This window comes from Chiloscyllium punctatum, chromosome 49, assembly GCF_047496795.1.
Source record: "Chiloscyllium punctatum isolate Juve2018m chromosome 49, sChiPun1.3, whole genome shotgun sequence".
NCBI lineage: Eukaryota > Metazoa > Chordata > Chondrichthyes > Orectolobiformes > Hemiscylliidae > Chiloscyllium > Chiloscyllium punctatum.
The window spans coordinates 22,269,412-22,293,776 of record NC_092787.1 but is presented as its reverse complement, the minus strand read 5'-3'; the positions used below and the strand labels follow the sequence as shown (position 1 = coordinate 22,293,776).

General features: G+C 41.3%; 1 protein-coding gene across 4 annotated transcripts in view; it reads left to right on the top strand.

Moving 5' to 3' along the window:
- The window catches only part of camsap1b (calmodulin regulated spectrin-associated protein 1b), a 111,246-nt gene that overhangs the window by 73,703 nt on the left and 13,178 nt on the right, over positions 1 to 24,365 (top strand). For 2 of the 4 annotated variants that reach the window (XM_072565817.1, XM_072565819.1), the window contains 7 exons: positions 4,229 to 4,368; positions 5,051 to 5,147; positions 5,481 to 5,652; positions 5,983 to 6,074; positions 12,162 to 12,246; positions 13,959 to 16,521; positions 23,638 to 23,774. In XM_072565817.1, the coding sequence (XP_072421918.1) occupies positions 4,229 to 4,368; positions 5,051 to 5,147; positions 5,481 to 5,652; positions 5,983 to 6,074; positions 12,162 to 12,246; positions 13,959 to 16,521; positions 23,638 to 23,774 (3,286 nt within the window). The remainder of the gene's footprint in view (positions 1 to 4,228; positions 4,369 to 5,050; positions 5,148 to 5,480; positions 5,653 to 5,982; positions 6,075 to 12,161; positions 12,247 to 13,958; positions 16,522 to 23,637; positions 23,775 to 24,365) is intronic. The other 2 variants (XM_072565820.1, XM_072565818.1) reach the window with 1 other exon arrangement.

Sequence of the window (24,365 nt, the reverse complement as noted above, 5' to 3'; positions counted from 1 at the left end):
AACTGGGCAAGTTACGTATATTGAGTGAATGACAACATATGGAATCATTCGTTGTCACATTGCCAGTAAGAGTTTGGAATATCATAAAACATAGGAGCAGAATTAGGCCATTTGGCCCATCAGATTTGCTCCACTATATGATCTTGGCTGATATGTTTCTTAACCCCATTCTCCTGTCATCTCTGTATAACCCTTGGTTCCTATCTATCTCTGTCTTAAAGTCACTCAGTGACTTGGCCTCCACAAACTTCTGTGGAAATGAATTCCACAGTTTCATCACCCTCTAGCAGAAGAAATTTCTTCTCATCTCACTTCTAAAGGGTTATCCCTTAACATTGAGGCTATGCTGTCAGGCCATAGTCTCTCCAACTAGAGGAAACGTTTTCTCCACATCTAACACTATCCAGACCTGTCAGTATTCAATAAGGTTCAATGAGATCCCTCCGTGCCCTTCTAAACTCCAAGTACAGACTCGGGGAGCTGAACTGCTCCTCATATGACATGTCCTTCATCCCCAGGATCATTCTTATGTACCTCTTCTGAGCCCCCTTCAACGCCAGTATATTCTTCCTTGGATATGGGGCTCAAAACTGCTAACAATATTATAAATGCAGTCTGACCAGAGTATCATACGCCCTCAGCAGCATATCTGAGAATAGTGATAAAACGGCTCCATTTCGGAATGGCAGGCAGTGACCAGTGGGGTACCGCAGGGATCAGTGCTGGGACCGCAGCTTTTTACAATATATGTTAATGATATAGAAGATGGTATTAGTAATAACATTAGCAAATTTGCTGATGATACTAAGCTGGGTGGCAGGGTGAAATGTGAGGAGGATGTTAGGCGATTACAGGGTGACCTGGACAGGTTAGGTGAGTGGTCAGATGCATGGCAGATGCAGTTTAATGTGGATAAATGTATGGTTATCCACTTTGGTGGCAAGAACAGGAAGGCAGATTACTGCCTAAATGGAATCAATTTAGGTAAAGGGGAAATACAGAGAGATCTGGGTGTTCTTGTACACCAGTCAATGAAGGTAAGCATGCAGGTACAGCAGGTAGTGAAGAAGGCTAATAGCATGCTGGCCTTCATAACAAGAGGGATTGAGTATAGAAGCAAAGAGGTTCTTCTGCAGCTGTACAGGGCCCTGGTGAGACCACACCTGGAGTATTGTGTGCAGTTCTGGTCTCCAAATTTGAGGAAAGACATTCTGGCTATTAAGGGAGTGCAACATAGGTTCACGAGGTCAATTCCTGGAATGGTGGGACTACCTTACACGGAAAGACTGGAACGACTGGGCTTGTATACCCTTGAGTTTAGAAGACTGAGAGGGGATCTGATTGAGATATATAAGATTATTAAAGGATTGGACACTCTGGAGGCAGGAAACATGTTTTCGCTGATGGGTGAGTGTCAAACCAGAGGACACAGCTTAAAAATACGGGGTAGACCATTTAGAACAGAGCTGAGGAGAAACTTCTTCACCCAGAGAGTGGTGGCTGTGTGGAAGGCTCTGCCCCAGAGGGCAGTGGAGGCCCAGTCTCTGGATTCATTTAAGAAACAGTTGAATAGAGCTCTCAAGGATTGTGGAATCAAGGGTTATAGAGATAAGGCAGGAACAGGATACTGATAGAGGATGATCAGCCATGATCATATTGAATGGTGTTGCATGTTTGAAGGGCAGAATGGCCTACTCCTGCACCTATTGTCTATTGTCTATTATCTTTGCTCTCCTATTCTAGTTTGCTAACACCGAGGTGGCTCATTGGTTAGCACTGCTGCCTCACGACGCTAGGTTCATTTCCAATCTTGGGTGACTGTCTGTGTGGGGTTTGCACGTTCTCCATGTCTGTGTGGGTTTCGTCCCACATTCCAAAGGTGTGCAGGTTCGGTGATTGGCGATGCTCAATTGCTCGTAGTGTCCAGGAATGTGCAGGCTAGGTGAATCAGTCATAGGAAATGCAGGGTTACAGGGATAAGGTGGTGGTGGTGGTAGTTGGGGGGCGGGGGTTTGTGAGTATGGGTGGGGGGGGGTGGTGTTTGTGAGTATGGGTGGATGCTCTTCGGAGCATCATTGAGCTAAATAGCTGTTTCCACATTGTAGGGATTCTATTGAATTTGTGTTACATTAGCCATTTTCAAGTCTTCTGGGACCCTCCCTGACTCCAGTGATTCCTGAAAAATCACCACCAATGCTTCCACATTTCTTCAGCTAACTCTTTCAGAGCTGTGGGATGTAGTCCGTCTGGTCTGATTGATTTGTCTGCCTTCAGACCTTTCAGCTTCCCCAGCACCTTCACCTTAATGTCGGGCACTGCACTCAACCTGTATCCCCCTCCAACTCTTGAAATTCTGATAATGCTACCAGTGACTTTCACTGTGAAGCCTGATGCAAGGTACCTCTTCAGTTTCTCCACTATTTGTTAGTTCCCCATTACTACTTCTGCAGCCTCATTTTCCAGTAGTCCAGTGTCCATTCTTGCCTATTCTATCTTTCTGTACATCTAAATAAATTCTTGCATTATTGTTTGATATTACCAGCTAGCATACCCTCATATTTCATCTTCTCTTACTGCTTTGATATAGTTATCATCTGCAGGTTTTCAAAGGTTTTCCAATCCTCTAGCTTCACACTAATCTTCACCATATTGTATGCTTTTTATTTGCTTTTATGCTGTCCCTGACTTCCCTTATCAGTCATGGTCACCTCATTTCCTTTTAGTATGTTGCGATGAATTACTGCTACCTGCAGAAGCTCCTGCCTATTGCTACTCCACTACCTTCCAATCAACTCTGGCCAGCTCCCTAATCGTGTCTTTGTAGTTACCTTTACTCAATTGTAATACTACTACATCTGATTCCAGCTTTCTCCCCTCAAACTGTAGGGTGAATTCTGTCATATTAGAGTCCCTGCCCCCTTGGGTTCCTTCATCTTCAGCTCTCTGATCATGTTTGCCTCCTTACACATCACCAAATTCAGAATTACCTGTTTCCTAGTAGGCTGTATTGCAAGCTGCTTCAGAAAGCCACCTTGTAGACATTCCATAGATTCCTTTTCTTGGGACCCACTACCAGTCTGATTTTCCCAATCCATCTGCATATTCAAGTATCCCATGATTATTGTAATAGTACTTTCCTTCAAGGTTTTCTGTATCTCTCCTTTTATTATTTTCTTCTCTACAGCTTGACTACTGCTAGGAGGCCTGTATGTAACTCCCATCAGGGTCTTTTACACTGTGATTCCTCAACTCTATCCACGGAGATTCCAAGTCTTTCAACTCTAACTCTCAATTTCACTTCTTACCAAAAAGGCAACCCTTCCCCCTCTGCCCATCTGCCTGTCCTTTCCTTAGGACTTGCATGCTTGGATATTTAGTTCCCAGCCCTGATTCCCTTGTAGCCCTGTTTATTTGATATCCACAAGATTATACCCAGCAATTTTAATCTGTGCCATGATGGAGCAAAGTTTAGTGACTAGATATTTATGGAAATCAATGAAAACTTGAGTTAAGGGAGTTGAGTTTTGGTTTTGGATGTTGACTTGAAAAAGAATGTAAAACTAAACCAACCAATAAGATAGTAAAGGTCCCCAAAACATTTCACAGGCCATGTTATTCAGAGCTCTTCTGAATATCTTAACCCTAAGTGCAATAAAGACCCTTTACTTGAAAGATCATGATCCAGTTTTCCATAATTACTGCAAGTGAAAAAAGTGGGGTAAAAACTGTTTCAGTTCACTAAAGCTTTCTCATCAGTAAATCATCTCATTCATCTTTGCTCCCAATTTTTCAATGTGCAAAATTCTTTAGAAGTATTGACTTTCTCTTAAATTTCATGTGCCCCACTTTTCAGCTTTTAATTAGAAAGGTGTTGTTGCTGCAGAAAACCTTTGTCAGTATGCAACAAAAGTAACTTTTGGGTAAAAGAACAAATATTGAAGAAAAACATGTAAAACTGTCCCAAATAGACAAGAATCTGAGAATTCCATGTGCCATGTAGGATGCAGTGCTTCTAGTTTAAGAAAAGCCTTAGAAAGTCAGCGATGTTCATCTATTCTCAGAGTCTATTATCCTTTAATAACTCTTCAGCTATTTTAAGTTAATAGAATATTGATGACTATAGTCAACACCTCAATCTAAAAGGAATTAAAAGTTCTCTGTTAAATACATGACTATTATAGCATTGATTCGACTGGTTTAAATGAGTTTCTGTCTTTTTTTTTTGCAGACATTTGTTTGAAAGAAGTGACTTCAATTGCAGACAGCTTGTATAATATTCAACTTCTCATAGATTTTTCGCATCATTACCTGAACAAAAGTTTCTATCTGTCACTAGAAGACATGTTGTACAGTCCTTTAGTACTGAAGGTAAGATGTACATAAGAATTCCCTTTTAATTTTAGTAGCATAATTGTACCTTTGCATGCAGGGTGGCTTTTTTTTTAGCAGCAGGTATTCCCTTGCTAAGGAATTGTGTATTTTTTTGTGTGCTATGGATGAGGGAGGTACTGGAATATCTACATTCTTATTGCATATTGTTGGCTCCCCTGAGAGGCTTGTAATGGATTTTCTGTCTGAACCATTGTGGTCTTTATGATATCGTTGTCCTAAAAGAGTGTATGAGATCTTTGTCCAAAAAATAGTGGGGTGGAGGCAAGTAGCATTATATGCTCAAATAAGGTTTGTGCTTTGAAAGGGATTTTGGAAGCAGGAGTATTCTCTGTAGTAGAAAATGCAGTGCTCAGATTGGACTGTAGAAGTTGAGTTACTGCAGTGTATCCTGATGTTACAGTTCATCATTGATGGTGAAGATGGGTACTGAGTCCAACGGGAGTTGCTAATCGAGAAAGTTGTTCTATCCTGAAAGTCTTGCAACAGCTTCTGTTGTGTTCCCAGTCATATGAGGGTCAGGAGTGATCAGTTTGTGACAGAGAACTCTGCCTCTTGGCTTTTCTTCTGGCATTGGTGACACTTTCTGTTAATTCAGTTGCATCCTTATGAAATGTGGTAAAACAGATGTGTATAGAGAATGCCTTTCTTTCTATTCCAGCCTAACGTTATGGTTTTCATTGCTGAATTATTCTGGTGGTTTGAAGTTGTGAAGCCTGACTTTGTGCAACCACGGGAAGTTCATGAAATCAAAGATGGTACGTTTTTCAAAAGATTGAATCTTCTGCATTCCAGTTTCTCTTCTGCTTTTTAAATGTAAATTATCCCTGACGTGGTTCTGTATGGCAGTTTAAATTGGCATTTTCTTGAGCTCAGATGCCAGTATTTGGCCAAGCTAGAGGTTTCTTTTAACTGCTTGTTCCGACTGGAAATTGTGTAAAGCTATTTCAACTTAAATGTCTAATCAATTTCTGTAATATCATAATAAAAATCTTTCAAAGTGATCACAAACTTTTAGACTAAGGGAAGCCTAAATACAGAGGGAAGAAGTTTCTATGTATACTAACATTCTATCTGCCACCTCAATTCAGCTAAAACACTCCTACAACAGAAGAGCTCTCGCCCACCCCTTCCAATTTCCAATGCAACAAAGCGGAGCTTTATGGTCAGCCCAGCCAATGGTCCAGGTGATTTGCCAACGTCTGTTTCACAGAGTAGCCCAGAAATTGGAACCAGGTATTGCCTGCATCCTGAAGAATTTGTGTAAGTCTGTCTCTGTCTGTCCTTGCCATCCTGGCATGTCCTGCGTTTGCTTTGGTTTCCACCGTGGGTTCAGTGTTATGTATTATCATTCATATGGTCAGTAATTCTGTCTTTTCTACCTTTTTGTGCTGCTAATAATCTTTAGACTTGCGCTTTCAAATTTGATTTGTAGCATTTAAATGAAAAATGTCAATAAGTTTTGAGATGAATTGAAGAACTAAAGATCTGTCTTTTTCCATCTTTGATCAAACCTGTCTATGTATGTTTGTATTGAAAAGGAAAAAATACAATGGTTCTAAAAAAAATCCATTCCTTTTTGTGTATTTTTAGTAAAGGAAGCCCTGCATTCAGTCCATCCCATCCGCTATTGCCTTTAAGACAGAGGCAGTACAAATGTCCCCTATCTAGTGAAGACAGCCCAGGTATGATTTGCACTGTATTCAAGCTGAAGAATGTTACTAATGAAAACAAAAAGACAAATTTTAGAAATGCTAGTTTTCTTGGAGGTTTGAGAAAGGTAGGGGAGTAGAAGTCGATTTTACCAATTGTTGAATTGGAAACTATGGAGGTCAGGCAAATTATTTATGCAATATCTACCAGTAATTTTATAATTGTTTTAATTGTCTGTTGTGACTTGTCTACTGTTCCTATTGTGTACAGATAGTTGGAAGTAAAAAATGTGCCTTCCACAATTTTGAAAAAAAAGATCTAAATTGATCATTATTCTATTTTCATATGGTGGAAGCTGTTTCTTTCAATGTGAAAGTGAATAATTTCACTTCTAGGGTATTCACTTGCATTGTATTATTAATGAAATGGCATGGAGACAGACAGCTGAATCAAATAAGTCTTCCTATCTCTGTATTCATAGCACAGTACAATTAGAAGCTTCAAAAGATAGTTCCAGGACAGTTTGTTACAAAACTGGGTAAACTCCTCTGCTAATTTAAACCAGCCACACAGAAACGATTTACCCCGTGCTGTAATCTGTTAAAATTCGAGAGGCAAACAATTATCCCTGACGTCACTACTTAAAGTAAAAATTGACAACTTTATTCTTTAAGTCCAACAGAGAAAATTAAAACCGACAACTATTTATAACTCCTTTCTCTTAACCCTAGCTTTTGCCTCCCACTCTACAATACTAGTCCAATTTAAAAAAAAATCCCAATTAAGATTTACAAAATAAAAATCACATTTCAAAACTAGTCAGTTTTGCTGATTCTCCTCTGTAGATTCTCTCCAGGTTGGCTTTGATGTTCTGCTGCACACTCCCCACAGACAGGTACCTTTCAGAGAGCTCTTCAGCTAGCAGTCTACATTTGTTGGTCTTTGGCAGTTCTCCCTCTAACTGTTCAAAACTGGTTTTATACCCCAAAATATTGGATCATTTCATTGGTTCTAATATTCTCAAAATACTAAATTCAAATTTGTTTGGATTTTGGTATCTTGTGACAAAATTTAAACTGGCTGAATTTGAACTTGTTTTGCTTCATGGCAACCCATCTGCTGCTGTTTGTTTTGACCAAGTGTTATATTGTTACCTTGTTCAGGACTCTGTGCTTTGTCAGTCCTTGCTAGCTTTTCATTTCTTAAAGGTACAGTACACCTCGACACATTCATAACAAGTTACAACTCTGGCATCTATCCGACAATGTGGAAAATTGCCCAACTGTGCCCTGTACATAAAAAGCAGGACAAATCCAATCTGGCCAATTACTGCCCCACAAATGTACTGTCAGTCGTCAGTAATCTGATGGAAGGGGTCATCACAATGCCATCAAGCAGCACCTGCTCAGCAATAACTTGCTCAATGACACCCAGTTTGGGTTCCGCTAGAGACACACTCAGCTCCTGACCTCATTGCAGCTTTGATTCAAACATGGACAAAAGAGCTGAATTCCAGAGGGGAGGTGAGAGTGCCTACCTTTGACGTCAATGCTGTATTCTACCAAGTGTGGTATTAAGGAGCCCTAGTAAAACTGGAATCGATGGGTATCAGGAGGTAAACTCTGGTGATTAGAATCATACCTGGCACGTAGAAAAATGGTCGTGGTTTATTGGATGTCAGTCATCTCAGCTACAGGACATCTCTGTAGGAATTCCTCAGGGTAGTGTCCAAGGACCAGTCATTTTCAGCTGCTTCATCAATTACCTTCCTTCCATCATAAGATCAGAAGTGGGGATATTTGCTGATGATTGCCCAATGTTCAGCACCATTTAGGATTCTGAAGCAGTTCACCTTCAAGTGCAACAGGATCTGGGCAATAACCACACTTGGGCTGACAGATTGCAAGTAAACTGGTGCCACGCAAATACTAGACTATGACAATCACCAATAAGAGATAATCTAATCACCGCCCCTTGACATTCAATGGTGTTATCATTATTGAATCCCCCACTATCAACATCCTGGCGGGGGGGGGGGGGTGTTATCATTGATTAGAAACTTACCGGACTCACTGCATAAATGCAGTGGCTACAAGAGCAGATTAGAACCTAAGAATACTGCGGCATGTAAATTACCACCTGACTCCCCAAAGCCTGACCACAGTCTACAAGGCACAAGTCAGGAGTGTGATGGAATATTCCCCATTTGCTTGGATGAGTGTAGCCCCAGTAGCACTTAAACTTGACACCATCCAGGACAAAGCAGCCTGCTTGATTGGAACTACATCCACGAGCATCCACACTCTCCACCGCCAACCCTCAATAACAGCAGTGTGACCTGTCGATAAGCTGCACGTAGAAATTCACCAACAATACTCGGGCAGCACCTTCTAAACCCTCAACCACATCCATAGAGAAGGACAAGGGCAGCAGATATATGGCAATGCCATCATCTTCAAGTTCCCCTCCATCCTGACTTGGAAATATATCGTCGTTCCTTCAGTGTCACTGGGTCAAAATCTTGGAATTCCCTCCCAAAGAGATTTGTGGGTCAACCCACAACAGGTGGACTACAGCAGTTCAAGAAGGCAATTCACCCCCACCTTCTCAAGGGGCAACTAGGGACGGGCAATAAATGCTGGGTCCAGCCAGTGACACCTATATCCCACAAACTGAATAAATTTTTAAAAGTGTTTCAATTAGTAGGAGAGACTATATCCGAAGGGCACAGCCTCCGTGAAGGGACAACCCTTTAGTACGGAGATGAGGATGAATTGTATCAGCCAGAGGGTGGTGAATCTGTGGAACTCATTGCCCCAGAAGGCTGTGGAGGCCAAGTCATTAGTGTTTTTAAGATAGAGATTTGGTTCTTGATTAGTAAGGTGATCAAGGGTTACAGGGAGAAGGCAGTAGAACAAGGTTGAGAAACATATCAGCCATAATCAAATGCCGGAACAGATGGGCCAAAATGGCCTAATTATGATCCTCTATGTTTGTGGTCTTATGGCACTGCTGAATAAAAGCAGTGAATAGTGTCCTTTGCTCATCTGTTTCTTTGTTCCTCCCCAAAATCCAAAATCATCAATCCTGATTTTAATATCCTTATCCCCGTTCCAACTGAAACTTACACAGACCCTGAATCAAACCCCTTCTTGAGTGCCTGGTCCACCTACCCATCAATAAAATCTTTTTTGGCAATAAAGTGTATGTCTGAGTATATAGATGATAATTTGTATCCAAAGTGCTGTGCAAAAATTCTTAGCTAATAATGTAGCTATGTTTACCTATTTTGTATCATCTCTAGCCAAAACCTAAACATTGTTACTTCCTTAATTGTCGCAATATGCAACAGAATTGGGTGCACCCATGTGATTTATTAGATCTTTGATTCTGTAGTAATTTCTCTACATAATCTAATCCTACCTGTGCTTTGACTGGAGTCAACATTTCCTCAGCTATCATTTCCTGTCCATTCTCTATCAGGGCCAATGTGTCCAGCAGGAAATCTGTTTCCAATCTATTGACAATCTGATTTTGAGGTAGGTTGACATCCCATTTCCCACATTGCCTTGAGCTCTTACCCCCTCCCCCTGCCCACCACTGTCACCATACCTACACTTGCATTCCTATTAACTCTGGGTTGCACTTCCAGAACCATGATCATCCTAATTTCTGTTTCGGAAGAGTTAGCATGGATTTCTAAAGCGGAAATTGTGTTTAACTAATTTTCTTGAGTTTTTTTTGTAGAGGTAACTGACTTGGTGAGGGTAATGTTCTTGATGTGGTGTACATGGACTTTCAGAATTGATATTTCAATACAAGACCACACAACAGACTTGAGGGAAGTTCTAGGTGATGGAATGAAAAGGTCACTGGCAACATGGGTGCAGAATTGGCTGAGTGATTGGAAACAGAGAGGAATGGTCGATGGATATATTTTGGACTAGAGGAAGGTTTGTAGTGGAGCGCCCCAGGGATTGGTATGGGACCCTTGCTTTTCCTGATATATATCAATGATCTAGGTCTTAGTGTGTAGAAGACCATTTCAAAGTTTGCAAATGACACAAAACTTTGAAGAATTATAAACTGTGAGGAGGAATGTGAAACTCAGGGTACAGGCAAGTTAGTGGAGTGGGCAGATGGGTTTCAATGCAGGGAAGAGTGAGTTGATGCATTTTTGTCAGAAAGACATTGTAAGGAAATATAAAGTTGAGGGTGTGATTCTCCAGGAGGTGCAGGAGCAGAAGTAATGTGGATGTATATGTACACAGAACACTGAAAGTGACAGGACAGGTAGAGAGAGCAATTATTAAAACCTGCTTTTTATTAATAAGAGCATAGAGTACAAGAGTAAGGAGGTGATGTTGGACTTGTGTAAGTCACTTGTTGGACCTCAGCTGGTGCATTGTGCACAGTGCTGGATGCTACAATATAGAAAGGATTTGAATGCACTGTGGGGAGAGCATCAAGTCGTCACAAAAAGACATGACCCACTCTCACTAATATCTTTGCATACAGATGAGGAAGGACACTACTTCGAGTAGGACGACACAGCCATCCTAGGACAAGCCAAACAGAGACACGTGAGGGAATTCCTAGAAGTTTGGCATTCCAACCAGAGCTCTACCAGCAAACACATTGACTTGGATCCCATTTACCACCCCCTGAGAAAAAGAACAGGAAATATCACCAATTAAAGGAAACCTAAACACATAAATAAAAAGCAGGCATACCACTAGTGCTTCATCTGGAGTCTCACTGATGTTGCCTATTATGGTGATGAAATGTCTGAAAACAAACCTTCCAGCTCAGTGAGCAAAACTACATCCAGTTCGAGCAGTGCTATTGTATCTGGGACTACCACCATCCTCTGTGTAAAAAAAAACTTTCTTCACACATCTCCTTTTAAACTTTCCCCTCTCACCTTAAAGCTATACTCCCCTCTATTTGAATTCCCACTCTAAGAACTTGAAATTGTCCTCCTTGGAGACAGGGTGGCTGGGAAGAGATCTGATAGTGGTTTTCAAAATTGTGAATGAACTGGGTAAAGTAGAAAGGGTGAAACTGTTCCCATTCATAAAACAAATTAAAAACAAAAGGGCACAGGGTTAAAATGATCTGCAAAAGAAGCAAGGGTGATGCGAGAGTAAGCTTTTTCTCTCTATGAGTAGTTAGGATATAGAATGCACTCCCTTGAAATTTAATCGAGGCAGGTTCAGTTGAGACATTCAAAAGGGCACTGGGTGATTATTTGGATCAAAATGTGAGAAAGTTTGGGAATAAAGCAGGAGGTTAGTAATAGTTGTTAATGTTAGTGATGCTCATTTAAAGAGCCAGTGCAGGCACAATGGGCTGAATAGTTTTGTTCTGCACTGTAACATGTCTGTGATCATGTTATTGTTGCAAGACTGTCTTTGCTAATGGACCTGGCCAGGCTGATGCTATCTCCAGAGCCAGCATCTACATCACTGTCAGTTGCATGACGAAGGGCAAATGGTGTCGGCTGAGACAAGGGTCTGAAAAAAGAATGAACGGTATTGACCACAAAATGCTCACTTCTTGTTATACATAGATTCATTAACCATGGAACTGCATACTCCCAAAATCGCTTCCAGATTCCCCCCAAACAGACTCCAATGGATCATGAAATCTGTCACGGGTTGTGGGGGTGTTTCTACCATAGCACTGTCTACGTTTTTGTGTTTTCTGGGGTGGTCCCTGCCACTATCCCCTGCAGTTAACAAGCTAATAATACACAACTGATATTTTAAATGTGTCCATCTTCTCAAGTATTGCTTTTCTCCTTTTTAAAGCCATCGTCACTTCCTTCTGAAGCTTGATGCTTGAAGCAAGCATTGATCAGAGAATCTGTTCTGCAGTGTTTTGGCTCTATTTCTGACTCTGCCCAATTTTTGAGATTGCCAATATGATGTGAGAGTATATTTTTGCAATATTTAATATATTTCGATGTGTGGTCTTTATTTTGGGTATAAGCTAAATTAGTCAAAGAAATTCAGTGGATATAATAAACAGCAAATGTTTGGAACCAAATCTGAATATCTTCAAATCAAACTGAGTTTGATGTGCACTTAGCATTCTCTTTTATTTTAAATGATTAGATCCTAGACATCGTTCAAATTCCCTAACTCGAGTTGATGGGCAGCCAAGAGGTGCAGTGTTGGCCTGGCAAGAAAGGAAGCCAAGGTAAACAGAGGAAGGCTTTATTTTCATTTGTTTACTTTATTAGTGATGTTTGCCTTGTCTTGAGCTACACATAAATGGTACTTTTAAGATTTAATATTAGTCTTTTGAATATAAACTGAATACGTGCCAAATAATTGCAGTTAAAAGCTGTGGGTTAACCAAGGTTTGAATCTTGTTTTCTTTAAGTTTGTCATCTGGTAATTACTGGTTCTAGCTTTCGAGCCTTGAGTTAGCATTAGGTTAGATTAGATTAGATTTCCTACAGTGTGGAAACAGGCCCTTTGGCCCAACCAGTCCACACAGACCCTCCGAAGAGTAACCCACCCAGACCCATTTCCCTCTGACTAATGCACCTAATATTATGGGCAATTTAGCAAAGCCAATTCACCTGACCTGCACATCTTTGGACTGTGGGAGGAAACCGGAGCACCCGGAGGAAACCCATGCAGACACTGGGAGAATGTGCAAACTCCACACAGACAGTCGCCCAAGGTTTGAATCGAACCTGGGGCCCTGGTGCTGTGAGGCAGCAGTGCTAACCACTATGTTGCCCCTATTTCATCACTCTGCTGAATGGATGAAGTAGCCCAGACCGGGGTAAAAGTGAAGTTGCCATTGCCCTATTGAGCCATAGGCCATTCTCTCATGAGAGAGAGAAACAACTGGTGGTGAATTTAACCTGAGGGTTATCATGCCTTGGGTGAGGGGAGAGGTTGAGAAGGAGAGTCCTTCATGGTAACCTCAACCATTGTGAAAATTGAACCCACACTGTTGGCATCACTTTGCATTGCAAGCCAGCCAGCCATCCAACTAACTGAGCTAACTGCCCCTCCCCCCACCTTCCCGCTCCCCCCCCCCCCCCCCCCATGTAATTTAATTTTCTCGATACTGAATTAATTTGTTGATTTGCTAGGGTCAATAGAGTAATGTTTCTGAATAACTACAGCTAGTCACTTGGGGTTGGAGTCACGGTATATTGGTAGAATCCTTATTTTGAGAGATCTGACATTGCATGTATCCAGCACACAGGTGTTAAACAAGACAAATAAAGATTATTCCCAACAGCTCTATTACATGATGATTATTACTATAGACAGATTTCACTGCTTCCGTAATGCAGGCAGTGTGCCTGAAACAAATCCTGGAATGCATTTATCTTCAATTTCAATTGGTATTTGTCAATTATCAGTTCCAGAATGATGATATACATTTCCAAATGATGCAACTTATAAATCCAATTTTGCAACAGACTTTTATTGCTGTGCACTGGCTCCCTCTGCAGCATGCTCTAAACAAAACCAGCCTTCAGTATTTATTTATTAATGAATGAAGATGAAACATGTTTCTTAGGATGCAGTTATTTGCAACAGAACTACCACTGTCATTCATTTTTCGTAACTTGAGTATTTCCCACCTATATAACGTTGGGAAATTGTATACATTACCGTAGTGAGTATAACTTTAAATAAATGAAAAAGTCTTTTAGTTATTATCTTTCACCGATTTCGTTGGTATCTGTTATAGTCGCAGTATAGTTAATTTTACTTTTCTCTCTTTATTTAAACTGGCACAGCATGTATTCTTCTAATTCACAATATAATAAATCTACAGAATATGTTTACGAACAGTCCGATGAGTAGATACATTTTCACAATACATGAATGTATACATTGTTCAGGTCTTGTGGCTAAAGCTGTTCATTCTTTTTTCAGACCCTTGTCTCAGCCGACACCATTTGCCCTTCATTATGCAACTGACAGTGATGTAGATGCTGGCTCTGGAGATAGCATCAGCCTGGCCAGGTCCATTAGCAAAGACAGTCTTGCATCCAATATAGTCAATGTAACCCCAAAGCATCAGTCTCAGCTACTGTCTCCACCTGCAGAAAACAATGGGAATAGCTTGCTAAAGAATGTTGACATGGATGATGAGGATGATGAGGAACTTATTGCAATAATTAAGTCAGATGCAGAGCTGCTTAACAATTCTGATCTTGAGTTACAAAGTGTTTCGTCAAAAGTCACAAGTCAAACCATGCCATCAAAGTCTCCCAAAAGACTGCAAAATGACATTGAAGTAGCAAACCAATCTGGTGGATTCTTTTTAGAACCTTTAATGCCTGCAGTCTTAAAACCAGCCAAGGAAAATCTCCTCATTGTTAACAAGTATGAAGAATGTGGAGAGCGTAGATGCAGACCTTCCTCAGCAAAGAGAATAACAGATGGACAGTTGCCTTCAACACGCAAAAAAGCAGAAAATGTCAATATGGAGTCAGATATTAGCAGGACTTTCACTCCTATAACCAGCTCTGACTTTATCGTAGTGTCTGACTCAGCCAGTGAAAAGACACGGCGACATCTTGAAGAATCCGGAGTTTCCTTAAGTAATTTTAGGCCTTTAGCTAGTAGTAGTGTTGAAGCTGCAACTCACGGGGAATCTGGGGGCTTCTTCCTTCATACTGGTGATCTTGAAGAAGGGTTGGATGGTATGTCAATAAATAATGAAATCACTGTGGGAAACAGTAAACCGCATGACACAACATGGATTATGAATATGCAAGATTCTGATTCAGAAGTGCTAGATATGGAAGAGGCTGACCAAGACCTAGTTGCTGATGAGGAGGTCCAACAAGTCAGAAGTGGGTACAGTGGAGAAGAGGAGTCTAGAAAATTGCATCATGATATGAAGGTGAAGGAACATGAGGACAAGGATGGTGCCAGTGGTCGTTCCAGTCCTTGTCTGAGTACAATTTCACAAGCTAGCAGCACGTCCATGACCAGTACCAGTATTAGAATGACCAACTTTGCTGAGCGTAAGCTACAAAGACTTAACAGTGCTGAGGCAAAATCTAGTGCAAGTAGTTCTCAAAAGACCACTCCAGATGGGTCAGAATGTTGCCCTTTACCCATGATGACATGGAGGCAGAAACGAGAACAGAGTCCCAATAGACAGACCAAAGACAGTGCTCAGATGCTGGCTTCCGAACTTGTGCAACTTCACATGCAGCTTGAGGAGAAACGCAGAACAATTGAAGCTCAGAAAAAGAAAATGGAAGCACTCTCTGCCAGACAGCGGCTAAAATTGGGCAAAGCTGCTTTCTTACATATTGTTAAAAAGGGGAAGAATGAAGGGATTCCTCAACCACTTAAGCCTGAATACCTTGCAAAGGAAGCTGAGCTTCCAAGTAATGAGGAAACTGTTGCTCTAGTATGCCAGTCACCTAGAGCAGATGAAGATCTTGCGAACAAAGAAGCCAAAGAGGATTACTTAAAACAGTTGGAAGAAGGAGGGGCGAAAGATTTACGTGAGAAAATCACAGAAAATGATATCCAAGAAAGCATTGCAGCAGTCAGGCAGCGATGGTTAAAGGAATCTTCACAGGCTGCTCAAGATGTTGACAAGAACAAAGTGAATTCTAATGGTTTTGAGGAAGGCATAGCAGATGTTGATATGAATGAATATAATCGGTCTATTGAGAAACTTAATGAAACGCTGAGCAACCTTCAGTTCGAGATGCACAAGCTTTCGCAGCAGCAAGAACTCTTGATGAAGCTTAAGGACCAGGCACCAATCACACCCCTACCAAATGTTAATCGCAATCTGCAGGACCAAAAGTTCAGGCAAGCTGTACAGGTCGTGGAACCTCTATCACCCACAGGGGGTAGTCTGCCACAAGCTATACGTAAACAGCCACGCAGCGCTCCATTGAAAAGTCCTCGTTCAGCAAGGCCAACAGACTTAAAAGTGCCTCGGGATTCTAAAATGCAAGGCTCTTTTCGGATTATCACACCCACACACAATGTTGAAACTCTACCCCATCTACGACCGTCTCCAGGTAGTAAACCATTAAAGTCTGAGATTGATGATAATGTTGTTGATGGTAGTGTTAGCACAGGAACTTCTGTAGAGCATACGTCTGAAAGGACAAAGGATGCTGATGGCCTAAAGGAAGGTGATGAAGGTAACCAGCGGACATTGGTGCTTTCAACAACCCAAAAAGACAGTTATAATTATTTCTATGAACAAATCAACACTGAGGCAGTAATTAGCACCCCCAAAAAAGCTGAATATCCATCACTTATCTCTTCGGATAGATCAGGAAAGGAGAATATTCCTATTGAGGAACAAACCAAAAACAAGGCAAACCTCATTGAAGTGGATATCTCTGAACTGAAAGCACCAGCAGAAGGTGAAACATCTGAAAGTCAAGGCCTTTCCACCAGTCATGTGATCTGTGAATCTGATCAGAAGTCTGGATTAGGCTTTTTCTTTAAGGTTAGTCATACTTGAACTTAAAATAAACTTTAACAATTTTACACTGTTCACAACATAACATTTGTCTTTCAGGAAAGTATTTTTCTACGTGGTGGTTAATTATTTCTGATTTCTTGTCACCTGAGTGCTCTGACTTCATTGATTTAAGTAGGTGCTGAAGGTCCTGTTGCACTTTTTGGAAAAAGGGCACTGAGTTCTCCGATATTGCAGCCAGGATTCCTTTGCCAACTTCAATTTCCCTCCAGACGTGATCGACGATGCCCTCCACCGCATCTCCTCCACTTCCCGCTCCTCCGCCCTTGAGCCCCGCCCCTCCAACCGCCACCAGGACAGAACCCCACTGGTCCTCACCCACCACCCCACCAACCTCCAGATACAGCATATCATCCGCCGTCATTTCCGCCACCTCCAAACGGACCCCACCACCAGGGATATATTTCCCTCCCCTCCCCTATCAGCGTTCCGAAAAGACCACTCCCTCCGTGACTCCCTCGTCAGGTCCACGCCGCCCACCAACCCAACCTCCACTCCTGGCACCTTCCCCTGCAACTGCAAGAAATGCAAAACTTGCACCCAAACTCTTCTCCTCCCCCCCCCCCCCCCCCCGGCCTCCATCCCACTTCCCTCCAAGGCCCCAAGGGATACTTCCATATCCGCCACAAATTCACCTGCACCTCCGCACACATCATTTACTGCATCCGCGTATCTGCTGCACCCGATGTGGCCTCCTCTATATAGGGGAGACAGGCCGCCTACTTGCGGAACGTTTCAGACAACACCTCTGGGACACCTGCACCAACCACCCCGTAGCTCAACACTTCAACGCCCCCTCCCACTCCACCAAGGACATGCAGGTCCTTGGACTCCTCCATCGCTAGACCATAGCAACACGACGGTTGGAGGAAGAGCACCTCATCTTCTGCCTACGAACCCTCCAACCACAAGGGATGAACTCAGATTTCTCCAGTTTCCTCATTTCCCCTCCCCCCACCTTGTCTCAGTCAAATCCCTCGAACTCCGCACCGCCTTCCTAACCTGCAATCTTCTTCCTGACCTCTCCGCCCCTACCCCACTCCAGCCTATCACCCTCACCTTGACCTCCTTCCACCTATCGCATTTCCAACGCCCCTCCTCCCTACCTTTTATCTTAGCCTGCTGGACACACTTTCCTCATTCCTGAAGAAGGGCTTATGCCCGAAACGTCGATTCTCCTGTTCCTTGGATGCTGTCTGACTTGCTGCGCTTTTCCAGCAACACATTTTCGGCTTCCTTTGCCAACTAACAATGAAAATAGATCAGTTGGTTACTTTTTACGTTGCTGTTTTTGAATTTTATCATATATTAAATGTTGTCATATTTTCCTGAGTGACAACTGATGTAAGAAATTACTTTTATGAAGTAAATACATACAAAGTCCTTTGGGATGCTTTCAAGAGCCATTATAAGACACTATAAGCAAAAGCTTTTTACCATGTATGTGGAATTAATTTCATTCTCACAAGGACCACTTTATTCTGTGCTACAGACATGGAGTTGTTAGGCTGTGTAACACCTGTTATTATTTGAGTTCCTCAGGAATTTGAATGAGATCTCGTGAAGTGATTTTTTTTCTATTGATCACCCTCAAAGTCGCTTTAAAATATTATCCATAGTATTCTTTGAACTCTTAAGGAAATACTGAACAAATGTTAACATTTCAGAGCAAGTAATCTTTCAGCAAATATTTTATCCCCTGAATCCCCAAAGCCTGTCACGCATTTACAAGGCACAAGTGGAGTGTGTGATTGAATATTCTCCACTTACTTGAATGAGTGCAATTCCAGCAACACTTGAAGCTTGATACCATCCAGAAAAAAGCAGCTCGCTTGATTGGTATCACATCCTCACTCTCCACCTGTGCTGCTCAGTAGCAGCAGTGTGTATATTTACAAGATGCACTGCAGAAATCCTCTAAGGCTCCGTAGACAGCATCATCCAAATCAATGACCGCACCTAAGTATCTGCTGCCTTTTTATTTCTACATGAGTGTAACACCACCTGCAACTACAAAGCCTTAGTATAAACATACAAGAGGCATCTAGGCATACAAGGTAAAAACAATGACTGCAGATGCTGAAAACCAAATACTGGATTAGTGGTGCTGGAAGAGCACAGCAGTTTAGGCAGCATCCAACGAGCAGCAAAATCGACGTTTCGGGCAAAAGCCCTTCATCAGGAATAAAGGCTTTTGCCCGAAACGTTGATTTCGCTGCTCGTTGGATGCTGCCTGAACTGCTGTGCTCTTCCAGCACCACTAATCCAGTATCTAGGCATACAAGTCTACTGTTCCCTGAAAATGGCAACGCAAGTGGATAAGGTGGTCAAGAAGGCATATAACATGCTTGCCTACATTGGCTTGTAGCACCTGAAGCATTTATCTATGAGCACTCGCTCATTGCAGTTGACAGAACTTGTTATTGAGTTCTGCTGGCAAATAAGTGAGTATGTTACCAGATACAGTTGTTGATGCAATGCTACCTGAATCTGATAAAATGAAGTACGGATGCTAATGGTTCACCGTTAGTATCAGAAAACTACAAATTTGAAGGATTATGTCTTCTCAATAGCATTCCATTTTATCAAGTTACTGTTCAACAAACTTTGTTCCTATATGTGTACATTTAGTGTCACGATTTTGCACATGCTATTTTGGTGTGTAAAATGCATTGGCAGCACAGTACAGTACAAGATGTCCATTTTAGAAATCGGAAAGTTTGTTGCATAGTTTGGATATGCTTTTATTGACATTTTTGGAGCTATGTTGCACCATGAATTAGGGTAGACCTATACTGAAAGGTAAAAAGGTAAAAACAAGGTTTGTACTCTGTGCTACTCTCTCCCCACCCCCACCCTCCTCTAGCTTATCTCTCCATGCTTCAGGCTCACTGCCTTTATTCCTGATGAAGGGCTTTTGCCCGAAACGTTGATTTCGCTGCTCGTTGGATGCTGCCTGAACTGCTGTGCTCTTCCAGCACCACTAATCCAGTATACTGAAAGGTGTCACCTGAATTGGGTAATTTTAAGGTGAAAATTTGTAAATGCTGATGTTCTAGGATGCAATCAGACAAGAATGGTTAACTTTTAAGGTTGGATACACAAAGACATTATATTGGAGAAAACAGCTTCAAACATCAAATCAGCATATCAAAGTAAAATGGTTAAAGAGAAGGACCTTGGCTGGGGTCAATCTGGTTCAACTGTAAAAGCTAAATTTTGCTCTTTTAAGCAAAGGATGGATGTGAGAACAGTCTTGTGGATGATTGTACACAAGTAATTAAAGGTGGCAAGTCAGATAATAGAGCAGTTAAGAAAACCTGCAGGAACTTTAGCTTTATACCTGAAGAAATAGAGCTGAAATCTAGGCACGAGTGGGTATAAGGTAAGTGTGGGGAATTAACTGGGCACAGAATTTCATGTCACTGGCTCCATTTCATCCATGGACAATTTTCCCAGAGAAGGAATGGGAGATGTGGAAGGACTGACCAACTGTCCTTATTGTGGGTGTCCGGTTCGTCAGATTAAAGGTCTATTAAGGCCTTGGAGACTGATTGGAATTTTCTAGTTGGACTTCAGATTCAAAAGGATGTTAGGAAACAGTGCAACTTCCTGGTGGTAACCTCACGGTGGTAGGCATAGCAGCCTGTGCTGTGGCTTAGAGGCCTTGATTGGCTTTAGTTGCTGCCAAAATTGCCTTGTGAAAGGGAATCCCTCTGTCTTAATGGCGCCTTTGTGTCTCATTCATTTTAAATATTTTAACTGTAAAACCATTTGAGACAGCTTCTTGCATGTCCCTCTGTCGTGAACACTTTTTCTCTATCACCTTGAAAGGCAGTTAGCTGCTTTTGCAGTGCTGGAATATTCTTCCATTCATTCCTCAAGCTTGGAGAGAGAGCCTGCCCACTCATTCTTCACTGGGTGATGAAACCTTCTGGCCACTGTCCGATTCAGATATATGACCATTCTCCTGAGTGCAGGCTTTTTACTCCCATTGATACTGATGGTGGGTCCTGATGCCCGTAGGCTAATCCTGTCCTGGGTAGTAAAGCCAGGCATTTATGCTAATCAGCGTTAAACATGAGTTTAGAGAATTTCAGCACCAGTCTTTAAGAAAGATGTGAAGACTTTGCGGACTTTTGCTGAATTGATTCCAGGAAAGTGGATTGTAGTTGTCCAGGTGGACTGCAGTAGCTGTGGTTGTTCTTGGAGAAGGCTGAGAGGAAATTTGCTAAATGTGTTTAAATCAAGGTTTACGACAGTGATTGAAGAGAAACTATTACCTGTGGCTGAAGGGTTGATAGCCAGAGAGAACAGATTTAAGATCTTGGCAAAAGCACCAAAGGTGAATGGGGAAATGCTTTTTTCATGTAATCTGATCAAAGATTTGGTATGCACTTACATTGTGTAAACCAATTAAGTATTATTTTCCAAAATGCAATTGGGTAAATACTTAAAGGAAAATAAATACTGAAATATGGGGTGTCTGGTACATACAACTAATCAGATTGTCCTTCAGAAAAGCTGGCGTGGTCTCATGGGCTGAAGGACTTATGTATTATTTGATACAGTGGCACATAGCAGTCTTGTGAGAAAAGTTACTATTTGTGGAAGAAACAGACCAGTAACAGCAAGGATTGCTGAGGGATAAGAAACAAAGGGTTAATGGCTATTTTTCAAGTTATAGGGAGGTTTATAGAGGAGTTCACAGATGGTCAATTTTGTGAGTCTTGCTCATCCTGGTTGTCTATTAATTATCTAGACCTTGGTGTGCATGGGACAGTTTCCAGTTTGTGGATGATACCAAACATGGAAGCATTACAAATTGTGAGGGGGAGAGTGAGAAACTACAAATTGGAATATTAGGTGACTGGGCAAATAATTGATAGATAAAGTTAAATGTGGAAAGGTATGCAGTGATGAATTTTGGTTGAGAACAAAACATGGAACTGTAGTGTAAAATAAGATGTGCAAGAATAGAGAAAACTGGGTGTATATATCACAAAAGTCACAACACCTGGCAGCACAGGTAGACTGAGCAGTTAATAAAGCATACAGTATCCTAGGCTTTATTAATAGACATGTGTTGTACAGTAGCAAGGAGGTTACGTTTAACCGTACAATACACTAGTTAAGACTCAGCTGGAATATTGTTACAATTCTGGGTTCTGCACATACGACGAATGCAATTGTATTGGAGAGATTTCAGAAGACGTTTTGCAAGAACGGTTCCAGGGATAATGAAGATAGATTGCTAAAATTTAGTTAATGTTCCGGGTACAGTGACTCTTCTTCAGAACGGTTCTCTGTTTTCTCTCCGTGGATGCTGCCAGACCTGATTTTTTTTTTTTCCAGCAGTTTCTGTTTTTGTTTGATTTCCAGCAACTGCAGTTGTTTTTTTTGATAAAGTTGGGACTGTTTCTTTGGATGGTAGAATCTCTACAGTGTAGAATCTCAATAGTCATTTAGTCTATCAAGTCCACACCAACCCTCCAAAGAGCATCCCCCCCCCCCCCCCGCCCCGATCTTATCCCTGCATTTTCCATGGCTAATGCCTGCACATGTCTGAACACCTAAGGGTCCATTTTTAGCCTGACCAATCCATCTAACCTGCACATCTTTGGATTGTGGGAGGAAACCCACTCAGACACAGGGTGAATGTGCAAACTTTAGACAGTCACCCAAGGCTGGATTCAAACCTGGGTCCCTGGTGCTGTGAAACAGCAGTGCTAACCAATAACTAACAAGCTTCTCCCAAGAAGGCTAAGAGGAGATTTGGTAGAAGATTTCAAAATCACAAGGACCGAACAGAGTACATAGTGGAAAGCAGTTTCACCTCATTAAAGGATCGCAAATGAGAGAGCAGGGATATAAGATAATTAGCAAAAGCAACTATGCTGTGTGAAAGAACACACTCTGTGGTAAAGGCAAGTTCAATTGCACCATTAAACAGGGCATTTGCTGATATTTTTTCTGAAGTAACTATATTCAGGGTTACAGGGGCAAGGCAAGAGAATGACACTTAGTCATAATGCTTATTTACTGAGGTATTGCAGGCATGATGGGCTGAATAGTCCTCTTTTGAACTGTAACAATCTTGTGATTTACTAAGTGTTCCAACAGTATTGTAATTTTGTTTGGTTGCATTTCATTTGAGGGATATTTTCTGATAAATTGAACCTTTAATCCATTTGTAAAGTGTTTTATTTTGTAGTCTGATGCAAACATGCTACAGTCAGCCAAAAATAGGTCAGTATATCTCTAATGTAAAAGCCAGGTGCTGCTTAAAACAGCTTGAAGTTAAATGATGGTAGAAACCATCATTTGTTTTCCAGAAATTGCAAGGTTAACTATCAGAAAGTCAAAATGTCTGACATTTTCGTGTGTTGAATATGAAGAATTCCATTTAGTCTTGACTTTGTGGTGTTCTGAGTTCAGACGTTTGGCCGTCTGCGAAAGTGTAACAAGTGTAATAAAAGTATTTCTGCTTAAATGCCACCAAGTGGTGAGAGTTGAGAAACTGCATCTCCTCAATTTACAAGGTAATATACAGTACACTACTGTAGTGTCAAAAATTAGGCAACACAATATTCACTAGTAGTCCTATACCTTTCTATTACTTTAATGTAAGCAGAGACCTACAAAAATTGAATGGATTTTCGATGAAAGTACTAAGTCCTTTCATTTTCCAGATAGCCAAAGGTGTTTTAGAAAGGACGCGACTAGTGTTGTTGCATGCTTTTTATTTGACTTGCCACTGATAATTTACAAGCATGTTCCAATCTGCAAATGTCCCTTAACAATTAGTAATTAAACTCAGTGTTCTGAGGAGAGATATTTACAGCAATTATATTTTATGACTTTAAAAGAATGGGGCAATTCCACTTCAGAGTAGAATAACAAAGCATGTTGCTTGATAAATGGTTCTGTCATTGCAAGATAGTCATGGGATATATTTCAGAATGTACGAGAAGATATTTGCAATTAGTTTTTGCAATTGTGTGCCAGTCTAAAGTTGTGATTGATAGTTTTCATCTTGTGCCTATTGTGCCTACCCTGTTGTTCATTCTTTGCTCCCTGCAGGATGATCAGAAAGCAGAAGATGAGTTGGCAAAGAAACGGGCTGCATTCCTTTTAAAACAGCAGCGCAAAGCAGAGGAAGCTCGCTTACGAAGACAGCAGCTGGATGCTGAAATAGAGCAGAAACGCGATGAAGCAAGGTGAGGCATCGTTGAGTTTTAAATAGAACTGCAGATATTGCTCGTAGTATCAGATACAACCCCAGTGGTTCTGTGCTGTAAGCTGGAAGTTAAAATCCGTTAAAACATACTGATTTGTGATCTTAACTGCATTGAAACCTATTTTTGCCCATAATTAAGCTGCAAGGTAAGACAACTGTTAAAGAACATGTGACATAAGTTGAACCGTAACATTTGAAACAGTTATTGATAAAACAGTTCACTTGGGTTAAGCCCATTGAAATTACAAGAATGAAACACTTTCTATTCTGATAAATGTACTGCTTGCTTTCGATAAACACCTGATCCCTGGTTTGTCTCTTATTTGCAGAGTTTTCTTCAACTTTATTCACTCAATTGTCGGCTTAAGTTTTACAATGCTGCTCTAAAGTAATTGGTTGTTCTGCTCCCAGATTTACCATAGTTCCTTTTAAACTAGCCTTTGATCTAATTTTGATCTAATTTCATTGCTGTTTAGCTTCCTTTTAAATTATGCAATGTATTTTTGCCATATCTGATCAGAGAGCTTGACTATGTCATTATTGTTGAGGCATCCTTTTCTCAAAGACTGCT